This window comes from Mauremys mutica, chromosome 7 (assembly GCF_020497125.1).
Source record: "Mauremys mutica isolate MM-2020 ecotype Southern chromosome 7, ASM2049712v1, whole genome shotgun sequence".
Taxonomy (NCBI): domain Eukaryota; kingdom Metazoa; phylum Chordata; order Testudines; family Geoemydidae; genus Mauremys; species Mauremys mutica.
Window position 1 is genome coordinate 63,569,832 of NC_059078.1, and position 22,480 is coordinate 63,592,311.

The following is a 22,480-nucleotide window of genomic DNA, read 5'->3' on the forward strand; positions in this document are numbered from 1 at the left end:
TTACCTCTTGATCCTCATTCTTAAGGAGGAAAGGGTCAGTCTCCCATTACTGTTACTGTACGCTGTGGAGCTCATTACAAGGGAACTGCATGTACAAGTTGGCAGATTGATGGCAGGGGAACAAAATTTTGTGATCCAGATGGGGAAAGATCCATGGCTGCCCCTCCAGCATTTAGGCAGGAGAAACTAGTCCCTGCCCACCTGCTGGCCCTGTCCCTCTTACTCCATTTGAAGGACTTTATCTTCTTGCAGCCTGTTGTGCAGTAAATTATGGTGATGGTCTGGGTGATAGTGAACCCACCCCAAGCGCTGGCTGCAGGGCAGGGAGTCAGGCATCTGCTTACAAACCATTCAGCAGACAGAACATCAATGACAGCTACTGTTCCATGACCCCATCTAGGGTGACCAGATGTCCCAATGTTTAACTCTTTGTCCTTCGTCCCGATCATACATCAGTCGGGATGCCATTTGTCCCAATATTGTAAAGTTGACAGGTGTCCGGTTTGCGCAGGGCTGGCAGGCTCCCTACCTAGCTCTGCGCAGCTCCCTTGAAGTGGTGACAGTTCCCTCTGGGTCCTAGGCACAGGGACGGCCATGGGGGGCTCTGCGTGCTGCCCGCGCCATGAGCATCTGCTCCGCAGCTCCCATTGCCCAGGAACCACAGCCAGTGGGAGCTGCGGGGGTGACACCTGCGGGTGAGGCAGTGCGCACGGCCGCCTGGCTGTGTCTCCGCCTAGAGGAAATTGTCACCATTTCTGGGGAGCCACCTGAGGTAAGCCATGCCCGGAGCCTGCACCCCATCCCGCACCCAAACTCCCTCCTGGAGTCAGCACCCCAAACCTCCTCCCACGCCCCAGCTCCCTGCCCCAGCCCTGAGACCTCCCCCCCTTGCAGAGGGGGCTGGAGCCGGGGCTGTGTGCCCCCAACTGACACGCTTGTAGTGGGGGGCCGGAGCCGGGGCCATGCGGCCCCCATCCCACGGCTTCCTAGGACTGTGCACCTTCCTCCCCCATGGCTCCAGTGGGGGCTGTGAGCTGTGAGCCTGTGGCTGCCCTGCCTCCCCTCACCATGTGACCCTACCCCCAACAGAAGCATATACAGCTTCTTCTATGGAGACTGTGCAGGACCCTGCTTCCCCCTCCCTCTATATAGTATGCATCAGAAGTGCGAAGATGAGGAACCATTGATGAGATTTTCTGGTGGGAGTTCAAGCAGTGATGTGGTGCCAGTTCCAGCTTGCTTTACTCAATGGTGTATTGGCATTGGAAGCAGTGTCAGTACTGCTGACTTCAGTGGCACCCACTGGTGTGAGTCAGACAAGCAGGATTTGGCCAGAGGGGTACAGGGTAATGCTGATTCCTCCTGCACCATGTGGTTCTCTGTCCCTCGGAACTGCGGGTGGCACTGTGAGTCTTCACTGCTACTGTCTGTCTCTTTTTTTTTTCAGGGGACTGATTGGGGAGCACTACACTGAAACCTATTACTCAGAAAATGGCACCGAGGTCACTGAGAGGCCAGACACTCAGGTATGAATCCAAGAGCCGTGCTGTATGATCTGGTGCATGTTTCTTAGAGGAGATGTACTGGGGCTGGGGGATTGCGCTGAGGCTTTGGACTCTCAAGACAAATTCACTAGCACCTGTGGTGTCTCCCCTAGTCCTTTTCACAGCAAACCAAGACGTCTTGTTCGATACTTCACATTTCCTTGGTGCTCGGTGCTCTGCTGTGGGTGCCTGAGATGCTATTGGTCAGGTATGGAGCTGAGGAGGCTCAGTTCCTTTCCTCTTTACTGCTGGATGACAGGCTGGGGCTCTGTGAGCAGAAATGGCCTGAGCTGCTCATATGATCCATGACATGTTTGGGAAATGGGCACTCACCTTCTCCTTCAGACACCCGTGGGTATGTAAGATCAATCTAGTTGGCAGTCACTCTACTGCCTCCCGTGTGCCTGCCTGCCCTCCGCGTTCTGTACAGCGCTGCACGCATGGCGGGGCAAGTCCACAACAAGTCCTTGCCAAAGGCTGCAGATGCAGATGTTGTCTGTAGGAGAGGGGCTGAAGGCTGCCAGGTGCTTTTTCACCCACCTGCCTCCCGACAAGCAAGCCATTTGGCATTAGGTCTTTCATAGAAGCCATAGACCTTAAGGCTGGAAGGGACACTTACAGGTCAGACTGGATCATATAACACAGGTCAGAGAACCTCACCCAGGGACTCCTGTATTGAGTCCAGTAGCTTCTGGCTGAGTTAGACCATAACATTACTTTGCCCTTCTCTGGCAAAGATCTCAAAGCACCAAGGAATGCCTCACATCCTCCGAGAGAGAGAGCAATAATATTGTCAACCCCATGTCACAGCTAGGGAAACAAAGGCTCAGAGAGCACACAATCGCACAAGTACCACTCATTGATAGAGCCAGGAGCAGAACCCAGTTCTTCTGATACCCCACCGTAACCTCTCACCGCTAGGCCATGCTTCCTTTTCAGTACATGAGTTGGCTTCCCACTATAGAAATGGTGCCACTGAGATTAGTGGCGAACTTGCTTTCAGTGGTGAGCGGTCAGAGCAGCCCTCAGGAGCATGAGGTTTGACTGGTGTTGGCTAATTATTCTTCCCTGCCCTGCTGGTGTTCTGGGCTAATGGTTTTAGATAATGTTTCCAAAGCACTCTGTAAACTCTAACTGTGTTATTGGGCAAACCCTGGCACACAGCTCAGCAGGCCACCTGGGCTCTGCATGATGGGCTGCAACCCCAGCCCTTCGCTGGGAAGTGCCATCAGTGATTTAGCCCCAGAAAATGAGATTGTTAAGAGGGTCTAGTCCTCGGCCTGCGGAGCTGGCTCACAGCTCCCCATGACCAGGGCTGCTGGGATGTAGCATGGCCCCTGTAGGCCCTCCAGACTTCAGCTATATTTTGCAGTGCACGGCAGACACTCCCATTCTAGGCTGCACTACTTCTCCCTAGCAGCTGCTGCACAGTGCAGATAGAGGGCTGGTGTAGGAGAACAGCTAATTTGAATGAATTCCCTTCCTTCCTTCAGCAGCTCTGCAAATGCCCGGATTGGCGAGACCAGGGCTCCTCCCACCCCATGCCTCACCGTCCTGCCCCACATGCCTGCTGTAGCTGCACACCTGCCCTGTGGAGCAGCAGATAGAGAGGAACCTCTGTAGTTCTGTAGGGGAAGCTCCTGAGCCTCTACCTGTTGTGGGGGACACCACCTGCGCTGTTTCTTGGATGCTCCCATGCTCCTTCCCCGCGTTGGCCTGGCCTACTCTGGGGCACAACACCTATGAGGTTCCTTGGACACTCCTGTGTGTCCCACACCACGCCCCAGCCTGCTCTGTTCCTGGATTCCCTCCCCCGCCTCCCAACTCTCCCCTGCCTTCTGTGGGGATAATGCTCACATTGTGCCTGGATGCTTTTTCTTCCTGGGCCCACACTGGGGGACAACACTCCTGCCCCTTTATAGTCTTTTCCCCTCCTGCCAGCCAGCGCTTACAGCTGGGAGTTCAGAGCGTTCAGAGCATCTGATTTTTAATCCCACTCTGTGAATTTGGTCAGGTTACTTCCTCAGTTTGTGTCCCATTTTCTGGTAAAATGGGGACAGCCCTGGCTTGCTTTTCTGGGGATTGTGAGGGTCTGTCATTCTATTATGTGCAGAATTCTGAAATGCTAGGTCTTCTGTGTGTGTGTATTAGTGCTGATTACATTTTCTGTGCTCAGGCACCATGGCAGTCAGGAGCAGTGCTGTGTTGTTTATTGTGCTGATCCAGTCAAGCCTCCAATTTGCCCATGATTGTAAGCTACCCATGTCACTGTAGCATATTGCTCACGTATGGTGTGGAACTGCCTGCTGTTCAGGTGTGCAGTGTTGTTGTAGCTGTCTTGGTCCCAGGTTTTTAGACAGGGTGGGTGAAGTAATATCTTTTATTGGACCAGCTTCTGTTGGTGAGAGACAAGCTTTCAGGCTTACCTGAGGTCACCTGAAGAAGAGCTCTGTGTAGCTCAAAAGCTTGTCTCTCTCACCAACAGAAGTTGGTCCAATAAAAGATATTTTACCTCCTGCACTCTTGTGCTCTTCAGGTGGCAGTTCGGAGCACTCGTGTTTCTTGAAAGATCTGAAAATTGTGCATGGGTAATGAATGAGGTGGGAAAGGTTTGTTATTGCCTGGAAGAAGCTCTGTAACAGATCTGTGCTTTCCAGGATCTGTACCTTGTTAGTGATTTCTCTTCTACCCTAAGTGTCCCCAGTATGGTGCTGATTGGCTTTTGACTTCTGCTTTCTCTGCTACAGGATCACTGCTTTTATCATGGGCATGTTCACGGTCACAGTGATTCAGCGGCAAGCATCAGTACCTGCAGAGGACTCAGGTATGATCTTTAACTGACACAGAGGGGAGGGAACATCAGAACTCAAACATGTAAAGCAAAAAGCACCAGGGGGCCCGAGTGTGTCTTGCCCCACACTTGTGCCATTTTCAGTAGTCCAGACTGGGTATAAAATGCTGCTATTCTGATCTGGTAGCGTTTTACACCCATTTGGCAATAGTGTAAATGACTATACACTGTGCAGGTCAGTAGAGACTCAGCCCCAATGTGTCACTGTGACAGAACAACAATGTAGCTGTGGTTTGGCTAAAGGATCTATTAGTTATGTTGTGCAATACAGTGATGTCACAATATATCGGTGTACTTTCAAACCAGTGTTGCCAACTCTCATGACTTTTATGGCAAACCTCTTTTCATTTGGTGTTTCTATAAAGCCCCACCCACTGGAGTCACGTGACTTAGGGAGGAATTTCACCTTTCATTTAAGGAAAAAAGTCAGTTTGCTCCTGGTTGTGGAGAATAGCTTGAAAATGTGACCCCTGAAGGCTCAAAAACCAAAAGGCAAATTCAATGAATGAAACTTTTATTATTTTTTAAATCTCATGATTTTTTTGGCCGGAGTCATAGATTTATAGATTCTAAGGCCAGAAGGGACCACTGTGATGATCTAGTCTGACCTCCTGTGTCACACAGGCCATAAAACTTCCCCACAATAATTCCTAGATCAGATCTTTTAGAAAAACATTCAATCTTGATTTTAAAATTGTCAGTGATGGAGAATCCATCATGACCTTGGTAAATTGTTCCAATGGTTAATTACTCTCACCATTAAAAATGTGTGACTTATTTCCAGTCCGAATTTGTCTAGCTTCAACTTCCAACCATTGGTTCATGTTACACCTTTCTCTGCTAGATTGAAGAGCCCATAATTAAATATTTATTCCCCATGTAGGTACTTACAGACTGTGATCAAGTCACCCCTTAACCTTCTCTTTGTTAAGAGCAATAGATTGAACTCCTTGGTCTATCACTATAAGACAAGCTTTCTAATCCTTTAATCATTCTCATGGCTCTTCTCTGAACCCTCTCCAATTTATCAACATCCTTCTTGAATTATGGGCACCAGAACTGGACACAGTATTCCAGCAGTGGTTGCACCAGTGTCAAATACAGAGGTAAAATAACCTCTCTACTCTTACTCAAGATTCCCTGTTTGTGCATCCCAGGATCACATTAGCTCTTTTGGCCACAGCATCACACTGGGAGCTCATGTTCAGCTGATTATCCTCCACAACTCCCAAATCTTTGTCAGAGTCACTGTTTCCCAGGATAGATTTCAGAGTAGCAGCTGTGTTAGTCTGTATCTGCAAAAAGAACAGGAGTATTTGTGGCACCTTAGAGACTAACAAATTTATTTGAGCATAAGTTTTTGTGGGCTACAGACCCACTTCATCAGATGCATGTAGTGGAAAATACAGTAGGAAGATATACACAGAGAGCGTGAAACAATGGGTGTAACCATACACACTATAAGGAGAGTGATCAGTTAAGGTGAGCTATTATCAGCAGGAGAGAAAAATAACTGTTTGTAGTCGTAATGAAAATGGTCCATTTCCAGCAATTGACAAGGGGACGTAAGGAACTGGTGGGGGGGAGAATAAACATAGGGAAATAGTTTTACTTTTTGTAATGGCCCATCCCACTCCCAGTCTTTATTCAAGCCTAGTTTGATAGTGTCCAATATGCAAATTAATTCCGATTCAGCAGTATCTCGTTGAAGTCTGTTTCTGAAGTTTTTTCGTTGTAATATTGCGACTTTTAGGTCTGTAATCGAGTGGCCAGGGAGATTGAAGTGTACTCCAACTGGTTTTTGAATGTTATAATTCATGACATCTGATTTGTGTCCATTTACCCAGCCTGTAAGAAAGACCTACCGGTACGTTCTTTGTTCCCATTTGCATTTAGCCATATTAAAATGCATATTGTTTTCTTGTGCCCAGTTTACTAAGTGATCTAGATTGCTCTGTATCAGTGACCTGTCGTCCTTATTATTTACCATTGCCCCAATCTTTGGGTCATCTGCAAACTTGATCAGTGATGATTTTATATGTTCATAGAACAGAAAATAGTAGGACTGGAAGGGACCTCGAGAGGTCTTCTAGTCCAGTCCCCTTCTTCCAGGTCATTAATAAAAATGTTAAATGTTAAATGATTTTTGAACAACAAAGAATTCTAAAGTACTTTGCAACCTGTATCTATACAGGAATCAGTTTCTCCAACCATTGAAATGCAGCCACCTCTGGGGTGAAACACTGTTGCTGTTTTACAGTGCACAGCATTTCTGGAGAGGAAGGGAACATGATTTTTCGATCTATTTGTAACTGTAGGGGAATTTGGGGGAACCAAGATGAAATTAGGTCTGGACATTGTGATTTGTATATGAAGTGTTTGGTCAGGAATTATTTGCAGTCAGTGCTGACTGGGCTTTGAGCTGTATTCTTGAGTCACTGGCTTTGCATGTCTGTTTCCCAGCAGGGTAATCTAAGACTTTTGGAAATGTTTGTATTAGGGATGGGCCTGTACCAATCCCCAGATGTGGATACTTAGGATTTATGGGGGTGTCTGGTTCCAAATCTGAACTTTACAGCTCAGACTCTTTAATTTGAAGTCACTTTATCAATGTAAATGTAAACAAAGGCAGAGAACCCTGCTGGACTTGCCGTGACTGCCCTTCTGCACAATGACAGAGATTCATGTAATATTTGGCCTTGAAGACAAGATGTCCTAGGTGGCCATGATGAGACTGATTGAATCACATATATCCAGGCAGCATGACATATCAGAAGCTGATATTCTTCTGCTACCTGAGCCTGCAGGTTGGGGTTGTCATGGATCCACAGGATCAGTGCTATACCCCGTTTTTTAAACAGTCTCTTGGAGGAACTCTTCGGTGTGCCAGACCCCCAAGTAGAGTGACCAGATGTCCCTATTTTAGAGGGACAGTCTCGATTTTTGGAGCTTTTTTCTTATATAGGCACCTATTACCCCTCACCCCCTGTCCCAATTTTTCACACTTGCTATCTGGTCACCCTACCCCCGAGTAGTCTCGCTCCTTCCTTCAGGTTAGGCTGCACAGCCTCACTGCCTCTGAGACTGAGCCTCTGGGCTTCTGCCCTCCTGCTTCACACCTTGAGCTCTGCTCAGCAAGTCCAGCTGAGGGTATATCTATGTGCTACAGCAGCTCATCTGTACAGGATTTTCCCATTAGCATAGGAAACCCACCTCCCCGAGAGGCAGTAGCTAGGTCTACATTACACTGTCTACAAGGGGATTTAGGTCGGCTTAACAGTGGTGCTCAGAGGTGTGGATTTTTCACACCCCTGACCAATGTAGTTAAACCAACCTAATTTTCTAGCGTAGGGGCCTGAGATTCACTCCGGGTGAAAGACTTTGACCTTCTTCAGGGATCAATACAGCTCAGTAGGTATTTGCAGTGGCACCAAGCAGCCTTTTGAAAACAGAGTAGGGATTAGTATTCAGCTGGAGTTCAGCATCAAGAAACAAAGGTTAAGACAGAGTTCAGACTGGCCAACCCCAGGCTTCCACCCAACAAAGCTGCTGTAGACTCCATCTTGTCTCGCTGTCTGTCAGTTCCAGGTGACAGCCCCTGTATCTCAGCTCTCAGCACAGCCACCTGACTCCTTTCCCCTTTGTTCTCCAGCTCTGGGCCTTTGCTCTGCTTCCTAGCAGAGAGGTGGGGGGAACCTTCTTCCTCTGCGCTGTAAGTCACTAGGTGTGAATGTCCCAGCCACTGGGGTTTCCATTGTCTCTTCTGGATCCTCCATTCACATGTGTATAAACGTTGTCCAGTTTGTTTGACTCTGGTCTCCAACCAGGCTGCTAGTGAGCCAAACACCTCCTCCCTTGTCTTTACCCTCAGAGCATAGCAATGCAACGCACAGAGAGAAACTGAGGCATACAGACGAAATTCTCACATTCCTTACGGGAAATAAAATTTATGGTTTTGGTTTTGATTTATCTAAACATTTTTTTGTGATTGTCTCCTCCCACCCCCTCACTTTCAGTCCTTGAAAAGGGAAATGTTTCGATTTCCAGATTGGACAGGAATCCAAAATGGAGTGTCAGCTATCTTACCTGGAGAGGGGAATGAAGGGGGCTCAAGGAGAGGAGAAGATGGAAGGGGTGATGTCTGTGAGAGAGAAGAAAGGGGAGGGAGAGTGGCACAGGATGCAGCAGGACAGGGCCCATTCTGCTGTCTGGCAGCACTTCAGCAAGCTGGCAGGGAAAGCTTTGCAGGTGACCTGCTACCTCTGCCAGAGACACATGTGTAGGGGGACTGCCGGCCTGGTTGATGGCAGGCAGAAGCATAATTAATTATGCAAAAAAATGCTCATTCCTACTATTTAATTGGCTGATAAATAATTGAGATTACTGTTTTCCTCTCTTTTGCTAGCAATGGGTTCATTGAAGCTGAATCCGGTTTCTCTGGGGCTCGGTGTCCTGATTTCTTCAGGTGCTAGTAGTTGGTTTCTCAGATTTAAGCTTTTCTGATAAAGCCTGTCTATATAGCACGTACATAGGCTAGGTCCTTAAATTTGCCAAGAAACAAACCCTCTTAATTGTCTTTTATCTGAATATCTTTCACATTTATTCACTTTAAAATAAAATAAAAAAGTAAAGTAGCCAAAGAAACAAGGAAGTTCTCACCTTTCACAAGAGTGTAAAAAAATGCAACGTTTCTATGACCCCTAGTAACCTAGAAATTGCTGGGCTGTATGAGACCTGCTGTTCATCTAGTCCAGGCTTCTCTCTCTGACAGTGGCTAGTGTTCCAGTTCTGGGATTAACTGCGCCTCTACCCCCCCTGTGGCCTGCTCAGGTCTCAGGCCTCCTGCTGTCACCTCTCTGTGGGTGGGGACCCTCATCCTTCTTCTTCCAGACTGAGGATTTAGGTTTGCAGATCACGATGCTTATCCCAGCAGGTCTGTCTTTAGTCCCACACCAGCTGTTCTGCTCTCTCCCAGGGTCTATGACAGGGTTACCAGTGACCAGCCAGCTTTCCCAGTTTGTTTATTTAGGACAAAACCATTACAGAGAAAACATGTATCCTAAAACAATGCACTGTCCACACGTGTGCCAGCTTACCAGAGGGGTCTCTTGTCTTCCACAGGAAGACACTGGCAGGTTCCATTCCTTCCAACAGGATTTGCCTTCTTGGTTATAGTCTCATGTCAGTTTTTGCATCAAAATTAAGGTCACACAGTTCAGGCTGGCCCATTATACCAAAAGCCCATTCTTTGTCTCGTGGGCCTCTGGAACCCATTCCAAACCAGTCTGTGCAGTTCTGTCCAGGGGTGGTGGTACTTTAGAGGTGTGCACTGCCCAGACGTGTGCAGTAATTGCCCCACACCCTACCCCTGGTTTTAGTTCCTGGACAAAACTTGGTAGTTCTCCCCAGTGGATCCAGAATATAATCCCTATGTTATGGTGTGCCCTCACCACCAGAATGCCCCTTCCTGCCCTGGTTTCACAATGGTCTGCCTCTTCCATGGTTTAGCCCCCTCAGTCAAGTCAGCTCTCAGTCAAGCTCCTGCCCCTCCCCCTTGGTTCTTATTCCATCTTCACCCAGAACTGGCCTCTAGCCGAAGCTGCCAGCCTTTTTTATCTGATCTGCTGTGCCTTGATTGGCCGCCTTCTGTTCCCAGCCCTTCCAGGTGATGGAGGACCAGCTATTGCTGGTTCTGCCTGCAGATGATCATGAGAGGCTTCTTTAGGCAATCCTGGGTGCAGGGGCGGCTTCAGGCACCAGCACGCCAAGCGTGTGCCTGGGGCGGCAAGCTACGTGGGGGCGTTCTGCCGGTCGCCGCGAGGGCGGCAGGCAGATTGCCTTCGGCGGCATGCCTGTGGAGGGTCTGCTGGTCCCGTGGCTTCGGAGGACCACCCGCAGGTGTGCCGCCGAATCTGCGGAACCGGGGACCTCCCGCAGGCAAGCCGCCGAAGGCAGCCTGCCTGCCATGCTTGGGGCGGCAAAATACCTAGAGCCACCCCTGTCCTTGTGGTCTGAACTCACAGCTCTTCCCTTCCAGCAGAAGTGTTATCCAGTTCCTAATAGCTAGAGATTGGTTTAAGCCCTGAAGCAGGAGATTTATTATCTTACAAAAAAACTAACAACAACTTGGATATTCTTGTTATTCATATCAACGTCTCTGAATTTTGCTAAATTCTTGCCCTCAGCAATATCCTTTGTCAATGAGTTTCCCCCATCTAATTACATGTTGAGTAGAAGTGTTTCCTTTTATCAGTTTTGAACTTGCCACCTTTCTTTCAATTTCATTTAATGTCCCTTGTTGTGTTATGAGGCAGGGAGAACAGATGTTCCCAATCTACCTTCTCTAGACCATTCATTATTTTATATTCTTTTATCATAACCCTTCATTGATGTCTACTTTCCAAGGTGGGTGAGGTAATATCTTTTATTGGACCAAGTTCTGTAATTTCCTAGGACCAACACAATTGCTACTACACTGCATGCTTTCAAAGAGCATAGGAAGAACCTATGTTTCTTACAGTGAGCATGTGCAAAACCACCTAAATACTGACATCACCCCACAGCGAATGAGCTGCTCAGAGCCCTAGCTCAAGTTGAAGCCCCAGAGGCCACAAAGCAGGATTCTCAAACTAGACATTTACCTGTCTGTCTCACCACTGGGGCCTAGGGTGACCAGATATCCCGATTTTTGTAGGGACAGTCCCGATATTTGGGGCTTTTTCTTATATAGGCTCCTATTACCCCCAACCCCCATCCTGATTTTTCACACTTGCTGTCTGGTCACCCTACTGGGGCCTGACCCTGTAAGCGTGCTCAGAGCAAATGTACAGGATCAGGCCTTGCACAAGATCAATGGTTCTTCTTTGAATGAAGGTCCCATGTGCATTCCACTTGAGTATGCATGTGCTCCATGCTCCTGAGCCTGGATGATATTTCATCAGCCATGTCCGTTGTTGGTCTGTGCCTGCCATCTCCTTCTCATCCCTGCATCCAAGGATGTCAGGGGCAGTGCAGGCAGATTATCTTTTCCATTCCTTTCTGAGATGGAACTTTCCCAGGGCCCACAGCGCTAGCTAATGTTCTTTGCTTTATAAGTTATAAATAAGGCTAAGATTTTGTCACAGTTATTTTTAGTAAAAGTCACAGACAGGTCACAGCCAATAAACAAAAATTCATGGCGCCTGTGACCTGTCTGTGACTTTACTAAAAAATAACCGGGGTCAGGGCTAAGTAGTGGGGAGGAATGGAGTCTGGGGGAGGGGAGGACCCATAGCCCCGGTTCCAGTGGCTGCAGCGGGGGGTGCACAACCTCCGCTCTGGAGTTGGCTGTAGCTGTGGAACGGAGTGCATGGCCCTGGCTGCAGACCTCTGCCAAGCTCTGGCGGCAGCCCTAGGATGCCACGGAGAACACATGGCCTCCACGGCAGCCGCTGGCAGGGGCATGAGGACCTAGCTGCAGCTCCCAGTAGAAGCCACAGGGCTGTGACACAGAGCCCTGGCTGCAGCATAGTCTCTGCTGCAGCTCGCAGCAGAAGCTGAGGGGTTTGGGGCACAGCAAGGGGGTCACACCGCCCCCTCTCTGGAGTGGGCCGCAGCTGTGGGACGGATGCGCAGCCACGGCTGCAGCCCCTGCCAAGCTCCGACTGCAGGGGAGAGCACATGGCCCTGGAACACAGCGAGGGGGGCACATGGCCCCCCAATATGGCCCCTGCTGCTGGGCTGGGGCACAGGGCCTGTCTGCATCACAGTCCCCACTGCAGCCCCTGGTGGAAGCCGCGGGCCTGGGACACAGCGGGGCCGCAGCCATGGGGAGCGCACAGCTCCCGCTCCCAAGCTGGCCGCAGCTCCAGAACAGAGGCTCACAGCCCAGCTGTAGTGCCCCTCCCTCCCACCCTAAGCCGCAGGGCAGGGGCTGCTTCCTTCCATCCATCCCCAGTTGCAGGGCAGGGGTGCACAGTCCCGTCTCCAGCCCTGGCTTCAGCTGCTGGTCACCTCATCACACAGCCCCCAGACTTGCTTGATGCACGGTCTGATGGTTCTCTGGGGTACCAAGGGCTGAATCACCTTGTTACTGCCTGTCTTTAGCGAGAGAGAGTCTGTTCTGTGGGGGCTGGGTGTCAGCTTCCTGACACCACCAGCCTGTCAGCTGCTCAAGTACTCTCCTCTGGGCTGCACCAGCCCTCCTGTCTTTGCCCAGCAGGTTCACAACAGGTGCACCCCAGTCCCCGAGTTCCCTTGAAACATTCCCCTGTGATATCCAAACCCTGACACTGGCTACTCTCAGAAATCCCAGATCCTTTGCTCAGAAAGGAACAGTGTACCCCAATTTTACCTTAAACCACCGCTCCTGTATCGCACATAGCCCTTGTGAGCACTTGTTGTAAAACAAATGACCGTTTATGTAAGAGAAGGAAAAGAGATTCCACTAGAGTTTGGAGGGAGTAAATTGGGCACTGGAATATGGGTGTGCTGAGATTTTTTTTTTTTTTTAAAGCAAGCAAAAGCCTTCATTAAGGCAGCATTAAAGTTGCCCAGTGGTATCTTGTACCCTTACAGAATGTCAGGTTCAACTACACTCAAACCTCTGAAAACCAGAAACTACAGAGTTAAAGTCCACGCCAACCTCACAATGCAACCTTAACTCTGCCCTCTTTGTGCCATACCCCAGCATGATGCGAGCACACATACTAGCACTCACCTGCTCTGGAACACTCTGGGGACAGAGCACACGAGCCCTGTAGGACCCCGTCTAACATATATTTGCTAATGCAAAATTTGGGTTTAGGTCAAGCGTAGGGAACAGGAGCTACCTACACCTAACTTGCACTCAAACAATGAGCCTGCTCCACACAAACTACCCCAGATATGCTACAAGTTACCATCCCTTCACTTCTATACTGATGATTCCTGCTGAGACATTGCTTTCACTTATCCCTCACTAAGCCCTGGAGACCACAGACATGTATGGTAACAGACAGCTAACAATCCCATGGCTGGAAGATCCCTGTGCACATCTACTGATAACCCACAAAACTCAGTGCTGAAATTAAACATTCTTGATCTCTCCTGGTACACATGTACTTCTCCTGTTGTCACAGTGAAAGCTCCTGGTTTCCCCCTAAACTGTACATTCTCTGTGTTCTGGCTTTCTAACATTTCAAACTCTTCCCAGATGGTTTGCTCCCACAGATAATCTGCTTCTGCTCATGTCCCAGCTTTCAGCTTCTGCTCCCACCAGTCATTTCCTGGGGAGTTTGAGATTATTTCCCTTTATGGTGGGAAAGGACAATTATACAAGAAAAGAAATGGGCCAAAGTATAAACCAGTGTAATTTAGGCCTTCACCAGCACCTCAGCTTGCATGCCCCACCTGGCAAGAGCCCCATAGCATGTGTCTACACAGCCGCAGAAGTGAGCCTCCCAGCCCCAGTCAACATACTAGGAGTAGCGGGGTGCACATTAGCACTCTAAAAATAACTGTGCAGACAGCACTTTCAGGCTCTGAAGCCTAGGGAAGGCGGGCAGGTTTCAGTACCTGAGCTCCAACCTGAGCTGTAACTTCAAAGTGCTGCCTATGCAGCTATTTTTAGAGCACTAGCATGAGCCTCACTAGCCCAAGTGTGTCGACTTGGGCTGGGAGGCATGTGTCCGTGGGCTGTACAGACATACCTTTATTCTCCCTTCCTTGACTCACCCCCGCTTCTGCCCTCCTTACACATCAGTTCTCAGGGTGGCTGTGACTTTCCCAGAAGGGAGGAGCATAGCAAGAAAAGCAACAGCAATCAGCCCCTTATGGAACGTAAACTCTCCGTACACCTTCCTGCTGCTCCTTGGTGTGTAAATTACAGTAATTTAGGCTCTCTTATGCGTGGATAAGTGTGTTTAAGAGAGTTAGGATCTAGGCAGGGCTAGCTTACATATCCTTACACACTGCCTCTGAGTCTGACCCGTTGACTGCAGTGGAGATATTTTTCTCACAATATAGCTAATATCGTACTTAAGCATTGGTGATACTGCCAGTTACGCTGTATATTGGATCTTAAATAGACTCTCCATGAATGATAGAGCTGCAGATTTGTTTCTCTGCTGTTGCTGGGAAGGACAGTTCCCTTTAACTCATAGCTGTCAGATCTGCTTTGTAGTCTTTGCTAAATGGCTCTTCGATGTGAAAAGCCCAGATTGTCTCTTAACAGCATCAATTATCTCTGTCCATCTTTCTCAGAACAACTCTAATGAGACCCTAATCCTTGCAGTGCAAAATCTAGAGTTTATGCCTGGGCTGATAAGCCATAAAGGCTGTCTTTGGCATCTGATATTAAAAGGTACGCAAAACAAAGCACATGCCTAGTGGCTTTGAAATGTCTCTCCCGCTTTTTCAGTGTCAGCTCAGAGAAAACAAGTAAAATAAGTCCTTTGCAGAGGGAAGGGAAATCCAATATATTCTTAGAGGAAATTGTGAATAAACTAAAACAGGGAGTGATTGTTGCTCACTGAATTAGTCATTCAGGAGTTAAATCATTGTTAGTGATAGCGGCTTCCTTCCCTGGTGCATGTGCTGCTGCCATCTGGGTGCTTTGGAGACCAGAATTAAAGTGGTAATGTTATGACTAAGCCAGCTCACCACCCCACTCATATTGTCCTTAGCAGAATGAACCCAGAAAGATCTTCCCCACACTTTCTGGAGATTCTTAAATTTCTCGTAACAGAACTGTAATGATTTTGTTCCCTTAGATCAGTTTCTGTGATAATTAATTGTTTCTAACATTGGATCAGCAGCCTTACCCCAGGCTACATTTTGCTAATAGTTTGTGTAGTTTCATGTTTGTTTAATTTTAATCTTAGTGACGAATGTAGGACTTGCTCCGTCATACCACTCTACAGGTACATTCCACCAGGTGGCCCACCTCACAGTCCTATCTGATTGGACTCCTGGTGCATCTAGTCTGGTCTCTCAGCTCCCTTCCCTACTGGATTGAACCAGTTCTGCTGGTGATCTAGGCCTATTTTCTGCCACCATTTCAGGTCAATATGGATGCTGCAGAGGTTCAGGTTCATCATTCCCCTTTCTAACTGTGCCACGGTGGTCATGGAGCACAGCCCAGCAGGAATTTCGTCCTGCTGTGTGCAGTGATTTAGCTTCCACCCGAAAGCATGATTCCCCTCATCTTTGTGTTAGCTTCTCTGAAAACAAATCATGTGAGTGGTCAAGGAATTACCCAGCTCTTTTAGACTCCACTCAATGCTCCATTGGGCCCTCTGGTCCCTGAGGCCCTGGGTCTCTCACGCTTCGTGGTGTGCAGTAGCTGTTTCACTCATTAGCTCTATATGTGCTGCCCTTTCATCAAGGGCAAAGGAGGGACCATTTTCACTGTGCCCTTCATTAACACATAACAGCCCTGGAGGCTTCCTGCTTTTAGCCCCTTCCCCACCTGAGGTAGCACAGTTAGTTAGGTATTATGGTAACAGTATCATGTGAAGCATCTTAGGTAACATCTTTTGAGATTGCAGCTGACCAGTGAATAGCTTATCTGCAGGCAATTCTCATAGGGCAGAGAAGATCTGTTTTCCCTAATTAGACCCGATGAAGTTCCAGTTATCCTGCTTTGTCCTTAATCAGACCTTCCCCTCTGCTGGCCTGGTGCTGTGATGAGGCTTATTGCTCTGAGGCTGACACAGTCATGCCTGTCCTGCTCCATCTCCAGGGGATGGGTCTGTCTTTGCGATACACTAGGTCTCACACTTTTCTCTCTCCAGAGTTCTTGGATGATGCTGTCTGGACCTGGTGATTTACTGTACTCAAATCTCTCCAGTTGCCACATAACTCCCCTGTTAGTGACTTAGATCTCTGGCAAGAACATGCTCTGATTTCCTGAGACCAGCACCCCAGAACGGACATTTCCCCTGTGGTGAAGAGTGATGAACAATGCCCTGGCATTGCCCTTTCCATTGCCCTCTCCTCCCGTGGGGGCCCTAGATGGCTCTTACTCATGCCTTCTTGCATTTATATGTAGTTGAACCTGAGATGGCCCAAGGAGATGAGCTTTGGCTCTGGATCTGGAATAATGCCAGACAAAGGTGCAGGGGTGGGTTTGAGATAAACCTGGCTCAGGTTTGCAGCCCCATCCAATCCAAACCCAGTCCAATGAGCTGTTCTCATGAGATCATGGCTCCAATTGGGAAACCTCATAAGATCAGCCATTCTCATGGTCTGGCATGAGGTGGGCCCCATCTGACTGGATCTGGGAAACAGGTTCTGCTATTTGAGGATTCTCTGTGGAATCAGAGCCATAGATGCTGCTGTGAGTCAGACTGGAGCCTCCCACACCACCACATTCACAGAGGTTTGGATTCCATCCTTGATTTCAGTCCCTCTCTCGTGTTGTGCATAAATGGTAAAGTGTCCCCCCTGAGGCAGGAGAGAAGAAGAGAGACCGTCCTTGCTGCACACACACTGCTCTGTAGCCTCAGGGAAGGTGCACTGAGCTAAATGCTAATGAGTTCTAATCCCAGCTTCTTTAACTGCTCTAGTTATTTCTGTGTTCTTCACAACTCATGCGCCTACCTTAGAGGTAGCAGCTATCCTTCACCTATTTTACAGAGTATGTAACTGAGAGGCTGGGTGAATTTTCCACAGGCAGAGCTGGAAATAGACTCATAGACTTTAAGGTTAGAAAGGACCATCGTGATCACCTAGTCTGACCTCCTGCACATCGCAGGCCACAAAACCTCACCCACCCACTCCTGTAACAGACCCCTAACCCCTGGCTGAGTTACTCAGATCATGGTTTAGCAACCTGGAGTTACGGAGATTTCACCATTTATACTAGACAGACACAGGGTTGTGAGGCTGCTACTGCCTCCATGCTAATATGCATTTTCCTTTAGTTCAAGTGGCCACAGTCAGGCTTTTCCCACATTCAGTCCCTGCTGGTGGCTATGCTTGAGTACTACAGTGTCTCTAGCTGCTTTACCACACTCTGATCCCAGAGCCAGGAAGGACTAGACTGCCATGGCCTTGCCAAGGGCCAGGCTACCATGGCCTGCTGAAATCCTGATTACACATATATGCATGAACTGGTAACCTTCAGAGACATGTGAGAAGTGTGCTATTTCCTGGCTGTGAGAGGGGCTCCAGCCTTGTGAAAAAATGACCTGTAATGTGACGCTCCCACTCTACGTTGCAGCCAGACAACACCCAGCCGCTCAAGTGCAGTGGGTCAGTCTATGTCACTGCATTAGTCTGGAGGCCAGGAAAGAGTGGAAGAGACACTCTCACACTCTGTAGCCTGGCGGTAGTAGGGGGGAGCCTTAGCACTGAGGGGCCGCAAGTGCCTCGAGCCCTGGCTGAGGAGCTTCTGAGCCTGCCCCTCTGGTTACTTGCGTGAATGCAGTGAGCACCTTCTCTGTCCATTTCTAATATGTTTGTTTTTGAGATGGGGTGACCAGAACTGCATGCAATATTCAAAGTATGGGTGTACCATGGATTTATATAGAGGCATTCTGATATTTTCTGTCTTATTATCTATCCTTTTCCTAATGGTTCATAACATTCTGTTCACTTTTTTGACCGCTGCTACATAGTGAGTGAATGTTTTCAGAGAACTATTCACGATGCATCCCTTAATACAGTACATGACCTATTGTGCCTTATTTATAATGCTTGACCTTGAAAAGTAGATGTTTTTCCCCTGATTCTTTCTTTTTACAGAAAAGCAGCCTTTAACTCAGTTTTGATAGAGGCTCAGGGATTCAGTATATTTATTTTTCATTTAAATGTTTTAGAGATTCTACTAAGTTTAGCCTTAACATATTTTGTATTACATTTAAATTTCATTTTTTAAACAAGTTTAGTTTTAGAAAGAAAAATATATTACAATTTAAAATAACAAAATCAAAAAATCTTGTCTAAATTAAAAAAAACAACCTCCAACCTGCAGTGAAAACAGACCTCCTTTCAGTTTCAGTCTGCAAACAATCAAGTGCCACACATGATTGCCACAAGTTCCCTGCTCTCTAGGATGTAGCTTGGCAGCACAGGGCTGACAGGCTTTGGAGAGCAGCTCATCTTCCTATTTTCCCAAGTCACTGACTTCACCTCCAAAGTATGTCCCCAGAGCCTCTTCGAAGACAGCCCCATTGTGCAGTCACCCTCTCATTGGTGGCAGGGAGTGTGTCTGGGAGCAGCAGGAAGGTACAATTGTGGGGTCAGGCCCTATGGTTTTATCATTGGCCTCTATACTTGGTAACTCTGTAAAGGAATTTAAGGGACAAAGAACCATTGGCACTGAGGTTCAAAGTAGGAACTATCCTGTCCTTCCCTACTGGTCACCTGTGCTAAAGTGACAGGACCTGGATGTTTATTAGGGACTGCCCTGCCTTGCCTCACCTCTTCCCCACGTTACAGGGACAGATCCTGGCTGAATTTGTCAGGGCCAGGTTTGCTTCTTTTTCCCTAAATGGCATTTGACATGGGAGAAAAAGTCATTCAGAGCCCAGGCTGGCCCTGAATTCAGCGCAGGGAATTCTGTTTAGATTTTCCTTTTGAAAAGATCCCAGATTGATCTACATGGTCTTTCAAGGGCCAGGCTGCCATAGCCTGTCCATGACCTTGCCAAGCGCCAGGCTGCCATGGCCTGTACGTGGCCTGCTGAAGTCCTGATTACACATATACACATGAACTGTTAACCTCCAGGCAGGGGTGAAAGTAACTTTTAAAGGATTTACCAGTACGCCGGAGTCCTGAGTGGGGCGTGGCCTCAATCGGAAGAGGCGTGGCCTCAACCAGAACATTTAAAGGCCCTGGGGCTCCGGCTGTGGCTGGGAGCCCCAGGGCCTTTAAATCACCCTGGAGCTACCAGCTGCAGAGGTGGCTGGGACTCCCGGGGCTCAGGGGAGAATTAAAGGGCCCGAGGCTCCGGACACCGTGGAGCTCCAGGCCCTTTAAATCACCGCTGGAGCCCTGCCACTGTTACCCCAGGGCGGCCGGGCTCGGGCTAGGACTGGGGTAGCAGCAGCAGGGATCCGGAGGCAATTTAAAGGGCCTGGAGCTCCAGCCGCTGTGGGGAGCCCCAGGCCCTTTAAATCCCTGCCCGACCCTGGCTCCTGGGGCTCCGGCAGCCGGGCTCGGGCAGGGATTTAAAGGGCCTGGTTCTACTGCCACTGCGGGGAGCCCCGGGCCCTTTAAATCACCACCAGAGCTCCGGCAGCGGGGCTTGGGTGGAGATTTAAAGGGCCCGGGGCTTCTGGCACTGCGGGGAGCCCTGGGCCCTTTAAAGCGCTGCTGGAGCTCCGGGACCTTTAAAACCCCGTCTGAGCCCGGCTGCCAGAGCCCTGGCGGTGATTTAAAGGGCCCAGGGCTTCCTGAAGCAGCTGGAGCCCTGGGCCCTTTAAATCACCACCAGAGAAGCCAGTCCAGTCCGGCACGGCGTATTGGCTCTTGCTGGTATGCCGTACCAGACCGTACCGGCTCACTTTCACCTCTGCCTCCAGGTACATGTGAGGAGTGTGCTGTTCCCTGGCTGAAAGAGGGGCTCTAGCCAGGTGAAAAAATGACTGCGTTCTCCTTGTAATGTGACACTCCCACCCTACGCTGCAGCCAGACAGCACCCAGCCGCTCAAGCACAGTGGGTCAGTCTATGTCACAGCTTATGCTAAACAATCTGTTTAAACCTTGTATTTAGCAGTGACACCTTGAGTTAGTTTCCCAGACCTGAAGAAGAGCTCTGTAAGCACGAAAGCTTGTCTCTCTCACCAACAGAAGTTAGTCAACTAAAAGATATTACCTCCCCCACCTTGTGTTTCCTCTGCGAATGTGTGTGAAACCCTTTCTCTGATCGGATACTGGACACCGATTCATGTTGCCCCCATCTCTTTGCAGTGGATTTTTCTGGGCCGATCAGACAGTCTATTTAATTGAGCCGTTGGGAGGTGATGATAAGGGGGAGCACGCGGTGTACCGAGTGGATCACCTGAGAATGAAGCGTGGGACCTGCGGAGACGCCAATGTCACTTTGGAATACGACCATGAACCAAAAGTTGCTGCCGCAATGAAGCCCCATCACTGGGTAGGAAATGACCCTGTTCCTCTGTGTTGTAGTTTAATTTGTAGGAATGTAGGGCCTGATCCAAAGCCCACTGAGGTCAGTGCGAGTCTTTCCATTGACTTTGCTGGGCCTTTGATCGGGTTCCTAGCACAGTGCCTGATTGCAAAGGTTCTGCACGCACTTGCTGGGGGCCTGCAAGGAGCTGGCTGGTCGCACAGTACAAGCTTCTCCTCCTCATTTCCAGGGGATATTGAAAGAACATAGCCACAGGCTGAGGAGCTTTCAAAAAGACTCAGGCATTTCTCACACTTCAGATACTTCACTGCCCGCTAAGTAGCATGTCTGGCTATGTGCAATTGCTGTAGTTGTCACTGGGATGTCAGGGCCACAGAATTTGGTTCAGGAGACCCAGGTTCAGTTCTCTGCTGCACCACAGACTCCCTCTGTGACTTGGGTAACTCACATAGTCTGTCTTTCCCTCCATTCCCATCCTCTGTGACCTGGACAAATGCAGGCCTGGCTGCTAAGACCATCCTCATTTCATTGCCACCTCCCCTTTCCCACCACATCAAACACAGACTGCATGTCTTTACCTTTGAGATCCTCCAAGGCTTAGCCTGACCCATTAATGCCAGCTGCTTAAAGCAGCTAGTTCTGGAACCCACAAGGGGAGAGGCAATTCTTGATTTAGTCCTAAATAGAGCACAGGATCTGGTCCAAGGGGTGGCTATAGCTGAACTCGGTAATAGCAACCATAATGTAATTATATTTAACATCCGGGGGCAGAGGGGAAGAGTACCAAAGAAACCTACCACAGTTACATTTAAACTTCAGAGAGGGAAACTACACAAAAATGAAGAAGCTAGTTAAATGGAAATTAAAAGGAACAGTCACAAGAGTGAAATGCCTGCAAGTTGAATGGAAACTTTTCAAAACCACCAAAATAAAGGCACAAATTAATGTGTACCCCAAATAAAAAAAACAGTAAGAGGACCAAAAAAATGCCAGCATGGTTAAGCAACAGAGTAAAAGAGATGGTTGGAGGCAAATAGCATCCTTTAAAAATTAAAAGTCAAAGCCTACTGAGGAAAATAGAAAGGAGCATAAAATATGGCAAGTCAAGTGGAAAAGTATAATCAGGCAGGCCAAAAAAGAATTTGAAGAGCAACTAGCAAAAGACTCAAAAACTAATAGCAAAAAAAATTAAGTATATTAGAAGCAGGAAGCCTGCCAAACAATCAGTGGGGCCCCTGGATGATCAAGGTACTAAAGGAGCACTCAAAGAAGACAAGGTCATTGCAGAGAAGCTAAATGAATTCTTTGCATAAGTCTTCACAGTGAAGGATGTGAGGGACAGTCCTGCTCCTGAGCCATTCTTCTTACGTGACAAATCTTAGAAACTGTCCCAGACTGAGATGAATAGAGGAGATATTGGAATAAATTGATAAACAGTAATAAGTCACCAGGACCAGATGGAATCCACCCACGAGTTCTGAAGGAACTCAAATATGAAATTGCAGAACTACTAACTGTGGTATGTAACCTATCACTTAAATCAACTTCTGTACCAGATGACAGGATGATAGCTAATGTAACGCCAATTTAAAAAAAAAGACTTCAGAAGTGATCCTGATCATTACAGGTCAGTAAGCCTAACTTCAGTACCTGGCAAATTGGTTGAAACTATAGTAAAGAAGAATTATCAAACATATAGATGAACACGATTTGTTGAGGAAGAGTCAACTTGGCTTTTGTAAAGGGAAATCATGCCTCACCAATCTATTAGAATTCTTTGAGGGGGGGTCAACAAGCATGTGCACAAGGGGGATCCGGTGGATATAATGTAGTTGGACTTTCAAAAAGCCTTTGAGAGGGTCTCTCAACAAAGGCTCTTAAGTAAATTAAGCAATCATGGGATAAGAGGGAAGGTCCTTTCATGGACCAGTAACTGGTTAAAAGACAGATAATAAACGGTAGGAATAAATGGTCACTTTACAGAATGGAGAGGGGTAAATAGCGGAGTCCCCAGGGGATCTGTACTGC

The 22,480-nt window shown here is 48.3% G+C and overlaps 1 protein-coding gene across 1 annotated transcript in view; it reads left to right on the forward strand.

Annotated features, from left to right (window-relative positions):
• Nucleotides 1–22,480, forward strand: part of ADAM8 (ADAM metallopeptidase domain 8) — a 91,302-nt gene that overhangs the window by 14,827 nt on the left and 53,995 nt on the right. The window contains exons 4-6 of the mRNA XM_045023162.1: nt 1,448–1,526; nt 4,292–4,368; nt 20,272–20,458. Coding sequence (XP_044879097.1) covers nt 1,448–1,526; nt 4,292–4,368; nt 20,272–20,458 — 343 coding nt within the window. The remainder of the gene's footprint in view (nt 1–1,447; nt 1,527–4,291; nt 4,369–20,271; nt 20,459–22,480) is intronic.